The sequence below is a fragment of the Chelonia mydas genome, chromosome 20 (genome assembly GCF_015237465.2).
Source record: "Chelonia mydas isolate rCheMyd1 chromosome 20, rCheMyd1.pri.v2, whole genome shotgun sequence".
NCBI lineage: Eukaryota > Metazoa > Chordata > Testudines > Cheloniidae > Chelonia > Chelonia mydas.
Window position 1 is genome coordinate 3741414 of NC_051260.2, and position 12561 is coordinate 3753974.

Sequence of the window (12561 nt, forward strand, 5' to 3'; positions counted from 1 at the left end):
ATCTGGGTTCTGATCCTGCTTCTCCCCGACCTTCTGTGGGCCCTTGAGCAAGTCACGGCCCTGCTCTGTGCCTCAGTTTCCCTCCCTGATCTGGCTGCGGAGCCTGCGTGCGCTTTGGGTGAGGCCCTGGCTCCAGGTCTGCCTGGGGCAGTGCCTATCAGCGTGGGCCCCACAACCTTGGGCGGGACCCCTGGATGCTGCCCAAACCCAGCTAATGGCGCTGACAGCTCAGGGGTGGTGTCGCTTCCAGCCGGCCTTGGCATGCCCCTGTCCCACCTTCGGGGCCAGCCCTGCTGCTTGCAAAACATCCAGCCCCGGCCTTGTGCTGGGGGGCAGGATGGGGGCCAGCATCCAGCTGGGCTGTGTGTTCCTGTTTGACTCCCCAGGGTGTTGCCCTCAGCCCACCCTCTCCCCGGGTTTCCAGGGCAACCTGTTGGGTGGGGTGAATCCCCTGCACCCCCTGCCTGGGAAGGCCCGAAGGCCCCTCCTAGCTGGGCCCAAAGGGGGTCTCTGCACCAACCCCCCCCCCCCACATACTGGGACTTTGCCCTACTAGGCTGGCTCTCTAGGGCGGCCCCCCCCCCCGCTCCAGCCTCGTATCCCCCAGACCCCAAGTGCTTTAGGCACCTGGGGGGTCTAATGGGCCGGGGCCCATAGGCACAAAGCTAGAGACCTTCTCTCCCCCCCCCCCACCCCGCAATCCCAGCTCGTGTCTCCCCTCCCCCCCAGCGAGCTTCCCCCCCCCCACACCCCGCAATCCCAGCTCCAGTGTCTCCCCTCCCCCCCAGCGAGCTTCCCCCCCCACACCCCGCAATCCCAGCTCCAGTGTCTCCCCTCCCCCCCCCCCAGCGAGCTTCCCCCCCCCCCCGGTTTCCATAGCGCCGCCGCAGCCCCCATCGCTCGCGTCGCGCCCGCCCCGGCGAGCGACGCCCCCCCCCGCGAAGAGGAGCCGGGAGCGGGTCGCTCGCTCGCCCGCGCCAGGCCGGGGAAGGGCCGGGCCCGCCATGGCCGCGACCCCCGCTCCCGCCCCACGGCGCCCCGGGGCTGCTGCGCCGCCAGGTACGGAGCGGCCGGGATCGGACCCCCCCGGCCCGCGGCGCTGCGAGGCTGGTTCTCGGGCTGGGGGGCTGCAGAGATTAGGTGGTGGCTGCCGGGCGGGGGGGCTGCAGAGATGGGGGCGGCCGGGCCGGGGGGGCTGCAGGGGGCCCGTGCCAGGGATCGTGGCCCGGATGCACAATAGCGGCTTTCCCAGCGCTGCGGGCCATTGTGTGGGCGCGGGGGGGGGGGGGGGGTTGGCATGAAATAGATCTGGGCCATGGGGCGGGGGGGGCGCTTGGTTTCCTGCCTCTGGCTGCAGATTGAGGAGGGTCGAGCCCATCACCTGTCCCGGCGGTGGGGGAGGGGGCCGCTGCCCCCCCCCCCCCGGAGTGTGAGCTGGGGGGGGTGAGTCCTGCTGGGAATGCAGAGCTGGGCGCGGGGGCGATGAAGGGGTCTGAGCTGAAGGATGGGGGTGGGGGCAGATGGGGGGTCTGAGCTGAAGGATGGGGAAGGGGAGGTGGGGGAGGGGAGAGGGGTGGGGCAGATGGGGGGTTGAGCTGAAGGGGTGATGTGGGGGTGAACGGTAGGGGCAGATGCGTGAGTCTGAGCTGAAGGATGGGAAGGGGTGATGGGGGAGGGGAGAGGGGTGGGGGAGATGGGGAGGTCTGAGCTGAAGGATGGGGAAGGGGGAAGGGTGGGGGAGATGGGGGGTCTGAGCTGAAGGATGGGGAAGGGTGGGGGAGATGGGGGGGTCTGAGCTGAAGGATGGGGGGAGATGGGGGGTCTGAGCTGAAGGAAGGGGAAGGGGTGAAGGGTGGGGGAGATGGGGGGTCTGAGCTGAAGAATGGGGAAGGGGTGATGGGGGAGGGGAGAAGGGTGGGGGAGATGGCGGGGTCTGAGCTGAAGAATGGGGAAGGGGGGAAGGGTGGGGGAGATGGGGAAGTCTGAGCTGAAGGATGGGGAAGGGAGGGGCAGATGGGGGTCTGAGCTGAAGGATGGGGAAGGGGGGAAGGGTGGGGGAGATGGGGGGGCCTGAGCTGAAGGATGGGGAAGGGGGGAAGGGTGGGGGAGAGGGGGAAGTCTGAGCTTAAAGATGGGGAAGGGGGGAAGGGTAGGGGAGATGGGGGGGTCTGAGCTGAAGGATGGGGAAGGGGGGAAGGGTAGGGGAGATGGGGGGGTCTGAGCTGAAGGATGGGGAAGGGGGGAAGGGTGGGGGAGATGGGGGGGCCTGAGCTGAAGGATGGGGAAGGGGGGAAGGGTAGGGGAGATGGGGAAGTCTGAGCTGAAGGAGGGGGAAGGGTGGGGGAGATGGGGGTCTGAGGTGAAGGATGGGGAAGGGGGGAAGGATGGGGGAGATGGGGGGTCTGAGGTGAAGGATGGGGAAGGGGGGAAGGATGGGGGAGATGGGGGGGTCTGAGGTGAAGGATGGGGAAGGGGGGAAGGATGGGGGAGATGGGGGGTCTGAGCTGAAGGAAGGGGGGGGTTCTGAAGAATCCCTGCGCTGTCAGTTTTTGGCCTGGGCTGGATGCTCAGAACAGCCCATGCCCACCCCTCTGCGTTCTTTGTCCTGTGGCAGAGATGCCCTGGCTGGGCTCAATTTCCCCCATGCCTCACCCCCCGGGCCTGGCACCCAGATAGGCCTTACCCCCCCATGCCGGGCCTGGTGCCCTGATGGAGCCCAATCCCCGTTCCTCCCCCCCCCCCCCCACACCAAGCCTGGTGCTCTGATGGGGCCTGATCCACCTGCAGACTAGGATGAAGCCTGTTGGGGGCGGGGGGGGGGGGGTGGTGGTGAAGGGGGGCACTCGGCTGCAGGGCTGACCTAGCAGGATCTCAGCACTGGGTGCTGTCTGGTCTGGGGCCCCCGGTGGGAAGTGGAGCCAGCTCCCCCAGAGTCCTGCGCCCCTGCCCCTCTCAGCGGGGGCGACACGTCCTGGGGGCCCGCCCTGAAGGGAGATCGTGCATGGGGCTGGGGGTGGGGGAGCAGCCCTGACACACCTTTTTGAACAGGGATCCTGGCCGGTGGTGTGGGGCTGGGGGCGGGGGGGGGGGATATGCTGCAGCCCTGGCCCATCCCAGTCCCCTCTAGGGAGGAATCGGCCTCAGGACAAGCCCTGCCATGGGGCAGCATGGAGGTACCAGCTGTCTACATGGCCAGGCCGGCTGTACTGGCTGGTTCCTTCCACCCCCAATCTCCCCCCCCACCCTGTCCAGCTGGGGCTGGGAAAGCCAAGGTCTTTACCAGCAAATCCCCCACATCCATGGGGGAGGAGAGCCCTGTCTCTTGCCTGTTTCTCCCCCGCACACACAGTGCGAGGGCTCAGGCCACTGAGTCTGGGAACTCCCCTCCCCCCAACACATGTAGCTAGCCGGGGGCCGGTTTGCTATCAGAGGGTCCTGTGGGAGCAGCTGGTAGGATGTGGGGTCCCTTCCTGCAGCAGCTGCAGGGGCTGGGTTGTTATTGGAAGGTTGCTCAGGCTGGCTTGTTATTGTAGGGTCTCTTGGGGGCTGTGCCCCGTGTTTATTGCAATGCAGCCGCATAGAAGGGGATGGTAAAGCCCGGCTGTGCTGTGATTGCCAACGGCAGCTGGGGGGGCTCTGCTGTGCAGGGGGGCGATCACGGGGTCACACTGAGCCTGCTCCCCGCTCAGCCATGCTGAAGTCAAGTCATACTGGGAGGCCAGTGGGAGAAACTCCTCCCCTGGGGACACTGGCAAAGGGGTTGTCCCTGTGGTGGGGAGTTCCCCATCAGGTGCCCCCCCCGGCCCTGCCACCGGGGCCCCGCTGGTACCAGCCCTTGTCAGTGAGCAGCACTGACCCATGGCCTGGAGCGGAGGCAGATACCAGCTCCGGCGCCCATCTCGCTCCCTGCATCATGACACCCCCTCGTGTTGCCCCGGAGCCAGCCCTGATTCTGAGGGGAGAGCGCCCCTGCCTGAGCCCACCCCCCTTCCTGCAGCGCCCGGGTGGTCTCGGAGGGTCTCCCAGCCAAGCACTGACTCCCCGTTCCCTGAAGGGCGGAGGCAGGACCCCACCACGCAGGGATCTGGCTGCAGGACACGCTAGATCTGGCCGTTTACATCGTTATCCGGCGCCCGGCGACGGCAGGGAAACCTGGGGCCCCAGGTCCCCTCAGAGCCAAGAGTTACCTGGCATCGAACGGCCCAGCTGGGGGGAGCGAGCTCGGCTGGGGGGATCTGGGGTGCAGGAGTGGAGAGGAGATCTGGGGTGCAGCTGGCATCGCCGCGGGCCCGTAGGGGGATCGGGGCCCTGCAGTCAGCGTTGGGAGCCGTGGGGCAAACGTGGCATTGTCGTGGTGGTGGGAGGGCGTAAGCATTGGTATGGGACAGGGCTGGGCCCTGGGCAGGAAGGCAGGGAGCTCAGAAGCGGGGTGGGGGGGTCCCTGGCGGGGTCCCCTAGAGCAGGCTGCGAGCCTGGAGCCGAGTCAGGCTCCGGGCCTGGTCCCATCAGAGGATGCACAAGCCTCAGTGGGTCTCTCTGCAGCTTGGAGGCCTCTGCCCAGACGCAATGCCAGGCTCTGCTCGAGGCCCTGGCAGCTCCAGATCAGATGTGACGCCAGTCGCTGGGGGCTCTGGGAGTAAATAGCCACGGATCCCCCAGTCCCCCCACCTCGCAGGGCAGCGCCCACGACACGCGAAGCTCCCGGGTGCTAGAGACTCCAGGGCTCGGTTGAGACTTACGGACCACGGGAAGGGGCCTGTGCACCATGGCTGCTGGGCACCGGGTTGTTTGGATCCAGACAGGCTGTCGGCAGCCCCCGTTGGGACGCAGCTCCTCCCCCAGATGCTTGTCACTCCCTGCAGGCGGGGAGCACCCACCCAACCACCCCCATCCTCTGCACAGATTGAGCAGGGCCCAGAGAGCCACACCCCTCTCAGTTCCTTATGCCAGCTGCCTCCCCAAGTGCCCCCTCGCCTTCCTCCAGGGATGCCTCTTGCCTGGCAGAGCAGGCTCTTAGAGGTTTGTTAGCACACAGCCCTGCGGGACTCACTGCCACAGGATATTACGGAGGCCGAGAACAGGCATGAAGAAGAGAAACTGGCTGGGTGTTCCTGAGGCCAGTGTGGATGTGCTCAGCTTGACAGGCAGGAGACCCAACGCAACAGGGGCATGAACCCCCCTACCCCAGGGCACCGGCCGAACCCTGAGCCCCCTGGCAGTAAGGAGAAAAAGTCCTTCAGGGCAGGTTATTCATCGGCAGCCACTGGGGGATGGGGAGAGTCATGGATGTCCCTTTGCAGAGACTGGGCTGGAGCCCTGCGCAGGGAGGAGTGTGTGCCCCTTCACTGAAACCGGAGTGGGGGGGTTCTTAGCGTTCACACCCCTCCCATCCGCAGCCTCCGTCCTAGGGCTGGTCAGGAACGTGGAGAGGAAGCAGGGAGCCAGCCGGCCTGCGAGTCTGGAAATTCTGGCTTTTCCCTGAGCGGGCTGCCCCGCCAGGGCCTCCGGCTGCCGCTGACTGAAACTGCCAGGATTCGTGTCCATTTCAGGGTTGCCCAGCACTGAACAGCAGGTGTGAAACTGTCTGTTTCAGTCAGTGGGTGCCAGGCCCCGGGAGCGAATGTGGGGAGCACCCTGTGGGGGGGGGGGGTTCCTAGAAGGAAAATTGAGTAGAGTTTCCATCTGAATTGGAACCAAACCCAATGTGAAAATATCCCCCCGACTCAGAAACCCTGAGATCCAGCCGGCCCGGACCCCCACCTGCCGCGAGTCCGGCCCAGGAGTTCGCCTGCTTCCCTGCCCTGGCTGTGGGGGTCTGAACGTAGTGAGGGATCCAACGTAATCTGGGAACAGCCGTTTTGGTAAGATGGGCCGCAAGGTGCCCCCCCACAGGCTACGACTGCGACCCCTTGTGACCCCCCCTCCCCTCCATGCACTTTAAACACTGCCTGCCCTTCAGCCCAGCCCGCTGGGGGTTGGGGCCCGAGCAGTGGGGAGATCAGTGGGGCAGGTGGGGAGGCAGGGGACGGGCTGGCAGACTCAGCTGGGCACCATGTCCTGTGAGCCGGACCTGCCACGGACAAGCCCCCACGCCGCGGGCAGAGCCGGCGACCCACGTCCCCTGCACAAAGGGGGCTGTGCTGGGAGCCCGCGGCGCCTGTGGGGCGGCTGGACGTGGGGTGGGGACCGCGAGCAGGGGCGTGGAGCGTGGCAGGTGGTTCGGAGGTGACACAGACCGGACCTGCCGGGGCTCGGTGAGACCAGCTGCATGGGGCCCAGCTCCCAACCCGGGGCCCTCCTGGCTCCAGCTCTTGGCAGAGGCGCTGGAGAGGGGCCCCGGGCGAGGGAGAGCCGTGAATCACGGGGGGGGGGGGGGGGGGGGGGGGTGGAGATCACACAAGGGGGGGCAGGGAGGAGATGGAGCCGGGGGGGGGGGGGCAGGGAAGAGACGGAGCCGGAGGGGGGGGGGAAGGAGGTGGCGGCAGGGAGGATGGGCCCCCCTGAGCTGGGGGGAACCCTGAACCTTGGGGGGTAGTGGGGGGGGGGCGCTGAGCTGGCGGGGGGGGGACGCGCTGACGCCAGCCGGGCCGATCAGCTGTCGCGAATTGGGGGGGGGCTGGATAGCCCCGGGGGGGGGCGGGGCAGCCCCTGCAGCGTCGTAACTCGCAACCCCCCTTGTCGTCCCCCCCCACCCCGGTCTTTGTAGTTCCTGGTTCGCGGCTCCGCTGAACTCGCTCCGGGCGCTTCCTGCTTCCCTCTCCCATGGGCTCCCCAGGTAGGTGCCGCCCGGCCCGGCCCCCACTGCCCGGTACGCCCCCCCCCCGGGATGGCCGCACCCCCCCGGTACGGCCCCCTGCTTCCTCCCATAGGGGGCAGCCCCCCTCCAGGTGCAGGAGGCTCCCCGCCCCGCTACAGCCCCCCCCACTCCGATAGGGCCCATCTCCCCCTTTACCAGCCCCCCCCGCGCGGTACAGCCCCCCCACTTCCTCCTAGCACCCCCCCGGGATAGTTCTCCCCCGAGCCTCTGGGGTTTGCTGCATCCATTGCGGAAGGGGGGGATCTCAGTGAGCCCCCCCCCCCGCCTTCTCCCACCTCCAGGTGTGGGGCTCTCCTGCGGGGGGGGGGGGCAGGCTGTTCTCTCCCTGCTGTGGGTCTGCTCATGCTGGCTCCGGTGGGGGTGGGTCTGGGTTACACCTGCTGGTTCCTGGGGGGTGGGGGCATGTCTGGGAGCCAGGACGCCTGGGTTCTTCTCTCCCTGGCCCGGGGCGGGAATGGGGATCCGGTGGGTTAGAGCAGGGGGTGCTGGGAGCCAGCACTTGGGGCCAGGGCCTCTTCTGTGGAGCTCCCCACCCCCCCCCAGCTCAGCCCCACTTTGGGGCTCCCCCAGCCCAGCTCTCCTGGTCCCCTCCCCCCACATCTGGTCAGGCCCCAGAGGGGCTCCCCCAGACAACAAAGGCCACAATTCAGCGCCCCCCCCCCCCCCACTCCTGAGACACCCCAACCCAGGGACCAACAGGAGCAATAGACTGGGGCAAAAGCTCCTTGGGGCACCCCCCTCATGCCACCCCAGGGTGAGGGGTGTTCTGAATCCTGCTGAGGTTGCTGGGTGAGGGGGGCAGCCATGACCTTGGGTGGCCCCCAGTGTGGGGGAAAGGGAGAGAGGCCTCCTCCCCTGACCCCACTCGGGTACCCCTCTTTGATCCAGGCTGGCAGGGGGCCCCACCTGGTGCCGTTGCCTGCCCCATGGGGTATAGGGCCCCAGCCCCCTTGCTGGAGCCATAGCTCTGGGGCACAAGATTCAGTGGGGCAAAGGAAGGGGTGTTATTCCTGGCACTTACTGGGGTGGGGGGAGTGGGGCATGGCCCAATTTGGGATAAGTGTGTGTGGGGGGGAGTCTCCCTAAATGTGCCAGGGGGCTCGGGAACCACCTGCTCCTCGTGTCCAAGGCTGAGGCTCAGTTTGTGGGGCTCGATCCCAAGGTCCCCCATCCCTTCAGGGGGGGTTGCACCTCTCTGGGCTCCCCGTATTCTGGGCCTGGCCCTGGGGAGCAGAAACTACCCGAAGTGCAGTGCCCTCTGGCCACACCCCTTATCTGCCCCAAGTAGGGGGCCAGGGCCTGACCCCACTTCACCCTGCAGGGGCGATTCTTGGGCGGGGGATGCACCCCTATTCTGGCCCATTCGCGCTGCTGGAGGGTGAGTTTAACGGGGGGATGGATCTGTGTCTTAGGGTCCTGCTAGACTCCGCTCCCTCTCCCATGGGCAGCCCCACTCCCAGCCTCCTTATCCCTCCCCCAGAATCCGGGATTTCCCATTCATTACTCTGCTGTTTCATAACCCAAGGTGGTGGGGAACGCAGCCTTCGGCCTTACGAAGCGGGGTTTTCGCAGCAATCGTGCCCCCCTGTTTAAAAAAACCCTTTGTTAACCCCTCCAAACAAGCATTTCTCCCCCACCCCCCGCCTATTCTGTGGAGCTCCCCACCCCCCCAGCTCAGCCCCACTTTGGGGCTCCCCCAGCCCAGCTCTCCTGGTCCCCTCCCCCTACATCTGGTCAGGCCCCGGAGGGGCTCCCCCAGACAACAGGCCACAATTCAGCCCCCCCCCCCCACTCCTGAGACACCCCAACCCAGGGACCAACAGGAGCAATAGACTGGGGCAAAAGCTCCTTGGTTAACCCTTTGTTAACCCCTCCAAACAGGCATTTCTCCCCCACCCCCCACCTGTGTGTTTTATTTTAATTGCAATGATATTTATTAAACGATTGTCTCGTGACTGTCATGTTTGTGATGGGTGACTGATCAGCTGTGGGGGGTGTGTGTGTGTGTTTTGTTTGAACTTGGTGGGGGGGTTCGCTGTGGGGCAGGCTGTGGGGTACAACCCGCCTGCCACCACTGAGATGGACAGGAGATGGACAACTCACCCCAACCCACACAGCGATAGGGGAATAGACCCCAGGAGAGACACCCCGCCCGCCCCCAGGAGCGTGGGACCCGAGGGTAGAGATTTAAAGGCCAGAGGGGACAACGATGGCTGGGCCGAGGGGATGGCCGGGCCCCGGAGGGGATCCGCCCCTCCCGATGCTTCCTGGAGCCGAAGGTTCAAATCCCGGCTGGGGCTGGGGCAGTTGGCTGGCTGTGGAAGGGGTGGGGGTGTCCGTTGTCTGTCTGTCTGTCTGTCTCTAGCCCACCCGGGAGGCGATGCCGGCGGCTTTGATGACTGTTCTTTTCTCTTCAGTGTCATTTGTTTTATCCAGGATGGCGGCATGCGGGGGTGCCACTAAAAATAAGCTCACGGTCTCTAAGCCCGTCTGGGACTTCCTGACCAAAGAGGCCCACTCCAAGCTGGTCAGGCTGAAGGAGGAGACCAAGCTGAGCATCCTGATCGATGGGGAGACCTCAGAGATCTACGTGCTGCAGCTCTCCACGCCGGCCCCCGGGGCCGGCAACGGCCTCTACCTGGCCCGCAAAGCCCTCAAGGCCTTGCTCAAGGAGACGGAGAAGGAGCTGAAGAAGGCACAGCGGCAGAGCGAGCTGGTGGGGTGCATGGCCCTGCTGGACAAACCCGGGGGCGAGCTGCGCCCACACGGGGCCGGCGTGGTCTCCCGGGGTCAGCAGACCTCTGGGGCCAGGGCGGGGGGCCCAGGAGGGGGAGGGGGCCTGGGGGGGGCGGCGGGCTGCTCGCGGGAGGAAGAGCAGGAGAGCCAGTGCCCCATCTGCCTGGGCGAGATCCAGAACGTAAAGACTCTGGAGAAGTGCAAGCACTCCTTCTGCGAGGACTGCATCACGCGGGCGCTGCAGGTCAAGCGGGCCTGCCCCATGTGCGGGCGCTTCTACGGGCAGCTGGTGGGCAACCAGCCTGAGAACGGGCGCATGCTGGTGTCCAAGGACTCGAGCCTGCTGCTCCCCGGCTACGAGAAATACGGCACCATCATCATCCAGTACGTCTTCCCGCCTGGCATCCAAGGGGTGAGTTCTCCCCCGGCCTCTGGCCCCAGCTCTGCAGTCCTCCCCAGCCCGCCTGGCTGCAGCGGAGGGAGGGGGGGGCTTGTTGGGGCAGTCAGCTGCAAGGGGCGGAGGTCTGGGTCAGCTTCCCTGCCTCCCTAGCTCTGCTGGTGCCCCTCAATCCCAACCCGCAGCCCCCTGCCAGCCCAGCCCTGGGCTCCCCACGCTCCAGCCCTGCCGGTGCCCCTAAATCCCAGCCCCCTGCTCTCCCAGCCCCATGTGCAGTGTCCCCACCAGGCTGCGTTGGCCCTTGGATGCCCCCCCCTTTCCTGTCCCCCCCCCCCCCGATCTGCTAATTTGCCCTCCACTCTGGGGTCACCTGGTAAATCTGGGTAAATCTAACTCCTCCCACATCCATCCGATCCCTGCCTTTGCCCCTGGGGCATGGCAGAGCCTTGGGCACGGCCCTGGCAGGGGGCGGCACCGGGGCACACCAGCCCTACCTTGTCCTGTCCCCTCTGGACTGGCGTCACCCTGTGGCTCGGGGAGGCTGAGCACTGTGGAGGCTGGAAGCAGGTTGGCATTCGGGGGGCAGTGAGCAGAAGACTTTCCCCCTCCCTCTCCCCAAGAGTGATACCCCCTGCGCCAGTTGCAGGGTCACCCGCCCCCGGGGTTCTGCAGGGCAGGAGGAGACCAAGCCCCCAGCTGGAGCAACCCAGGGGGCTGCCTGATGCCCGCAGTGAGCACTGGAGGAGACTCCGGCCCATGGGCAGCGTCACCCCTTGCCTGGCAGCAGAGTCTGTGCCAGGCTTCACAGCATCCCTGGCGTCTGATTGCCTCCCCCCCGCCCCCGTTGCAGGTGGAGCATCCCAACCCCGGCGTGCGGTACCCGGGCACCACGCGGGTGGCCTACCTGCCCGACTGCCCAGAGGGGAACAAGGTGCTGGCCCTGTTCCGCAAGGCCTTCGACCAGCGCCTGACCTTCACCATCGGCACCTCCATGACCACGGGCAGAGCCAACGTCATCACGTGGAACGACATCCACCACAAAACCAACTGCACCGGGGGACCCCAGCTGTAGGCAGCCGCAGCCCGCAGGGCTAAGGGGCTGGGGGCCAGCGGCAGGGGGTGCTGATGACCCATCTGTGCTCCTGAGTGGGGCCCGACGGGCACTGGAAACCTGGGGGGGCTCCGTAGGGGGCTCTCTACCCTGGCAGTCAGTGCTGGCCCCGGTTCGAGGGGGCCCTGTGCTGCAGGGGGTGAGATGGGGGCTCAGTAGGGGGCGCTCTCCCCTTACTGTCAGTGCTGACCCTAATTCCTCAATGTGGTGCTAGGGAGCACTGTGCTGCATGGTAGGGGCCCAATGCCCCAGCGCCGGGGGGCTCAGCGGGGGGCGCTCTGCCCTGGCTGTCAGCGCTAACCCCAATCCCCAGCGCCGGGGGGCTCAGCAGGGGGTGCTCTGCCCTGGCTGTCAGCGCTAACCCCAATTCCCAGCGCCGGGGGGCTCAGCGGGGGGCGCTCTGCCCTGGCTGTCAGCGCTAACCCCAATCCCCAGCGCCGGGGGGCTCAGCGGGGGGCACTCTGCCCTGGCTGTCAGCGCTGACCCCAGTCCCCAGCGCCGGGGGGCTCAGCGGGGGGCGCTCTGCCCTGGCTCTCAGCGCTGACCCCAATCCCCAGCGCCGGGGGGCTCAGCGGGGGGCGCTCTGCCCTGGCTCTCAGCGCTGACCCCAATCCCCAGTGCCAGGGGGCGCTGTGCTGCGTGTCAAGACGCTTGTGACCCTGGCAGCTCCTGGGGCCCTTTCTTCAGGAATTGGGACACAAACCACCCCATGCCCTGGCCAAAGGCCCCCCTGCGGGTGCCGGGGTTCCCGTGCATGGCAGTGCACAGCTGAGGTGGCCAAGCTGGGGGGGCTGCTGTGGCTGTGGGGGGGACAGGTGAGGCTGGGGAGCTGTCCAGGCGGGGGTGGGGCTGTGCATGGCTGATGTCTCCCCTGTGTGTCTCCTAGATTCGGGTACCCCGACCCCACGTACCTTGCCCGGGTGCAGGAGGAGCTACGAGCCAAAGGCCTCACTGAGGATTAACCCTTTCTCTGCTGCGGCTCCTGCTGCGGGACCAGGGGGCGACCCGGGGGGGGGGTCAGGACGGCCCCACAGCGTCTCCTGTCCAGCTGGGCCCGGGGCGGCCACGCATCCCTCAAGGCAAGGTGCTTCGCCGGCTCCGCCCTGGATTGCGGCTGTCAGCGCCAGAGCCCCTCCCCACTGCCAGGGCTCCTTGGAGGGGCGGGCGGGGGGAGTGTGAGTGTGTGACCGGGGCGTGTCTGGAGCGGGTAGTGAGATCAAGTGCATGTGTGTGTGAGAGTGAGAGACCAGGGGTTGTGTGTGCAGGGGGTGAGGGGTGTGTGGCTGTACCGGGTGCGTGGGATCGGGGGTTGTGTGTGCAGGGGGTGAGGGGGGTGTGGCTGTACCGGGTGCGTGGGATCGGGGGTTGTGTGTGCAGGGGGTGAGGGGTGTGTGGCTGTACCGGGTGTGTGGGATCGGGGGTTGTGTGTGCAGGGGGTGAGGGGGGTGTGGCTGTACCGGGTGTGTGGGATCGGGGGTTGTGTGTGCAGGGGGTGAGGGG

The 12561-nt window shown here is 67.0% G+C and overlaps 1 protein-coding gene across 3 annotated transcripts; it reads left to right on the top strand.

Annotated features, from left to right (window-relative positions):
• The first annotated feature begins 939 nt into the window (after nucleotides 1-939).
• DTX3 (deltex E3 ubiquitin ligase 3) lies at nucleotides 940-12348 on the top strand. Of its 3 annotated transcripts, none has more exons than XM_037883909.2 (6): nucleotides 940-1059; nucleotides 5728-5861; nucleotides 6707-6775; nucleotides 9235-9965; nucleotides 10801-11018; nucleotides 11948-12348. In XM_037883909.2, the coding sequence occupies exons 3-6, from the start codon at nucleotides 6763-6765 to the stop codon at nucleotides 12021-12023; spliced, it is 1038 nt and encodes a 345-aa protein (XP_037739837.1). In that variant the 5' UTR covers nucleotides 940-1059; nucleotides 5728-5861; nucleotides 6707-6762; the 3' UTR covers nucleotides 12024-12348. The 3 variants fall into 3 exon arrangements, with proteins under 3 accessions (XP_037739837.1, XP_043388760.1, XP_037739836.1); XM_043532825.1 differs by having other exon boundaries at nucleotides 9254-9965; XM_037883908.2 differs by lacking the exons at nucleotides 940-1059; nucleotides 5728-5861; nucleotides 6707-6775 and having other exon boundaries at nucleotides 8497-9965.
• Nucleotides 12349-12561: the final 213 nt, after the last annotated feature.

Coding starts and splice junctions, on each gene's coding strand:
- DTX3 (XM_037883908.2), top strand. CDS start 9,198: ATGCCGGCGGCTTTGATGACTGTTCTTTTCTCTTCAGTGTCATTTGTT. Junction 9,966..10,800: donor TCCCGCCTGGCATCCAAGGG/GTGAGTTCTCCC, acceptor CCCCCGTTGCAG/GTGGAGCATCCCAACCCCGG. Junction 11,019..11,947: donor TGCACCGGGGGACCCCAGCT/GTAGGCAGCCGC, acceptor TGTGTCTCCTAG/ATTCGGGTACCCCGACCCCA.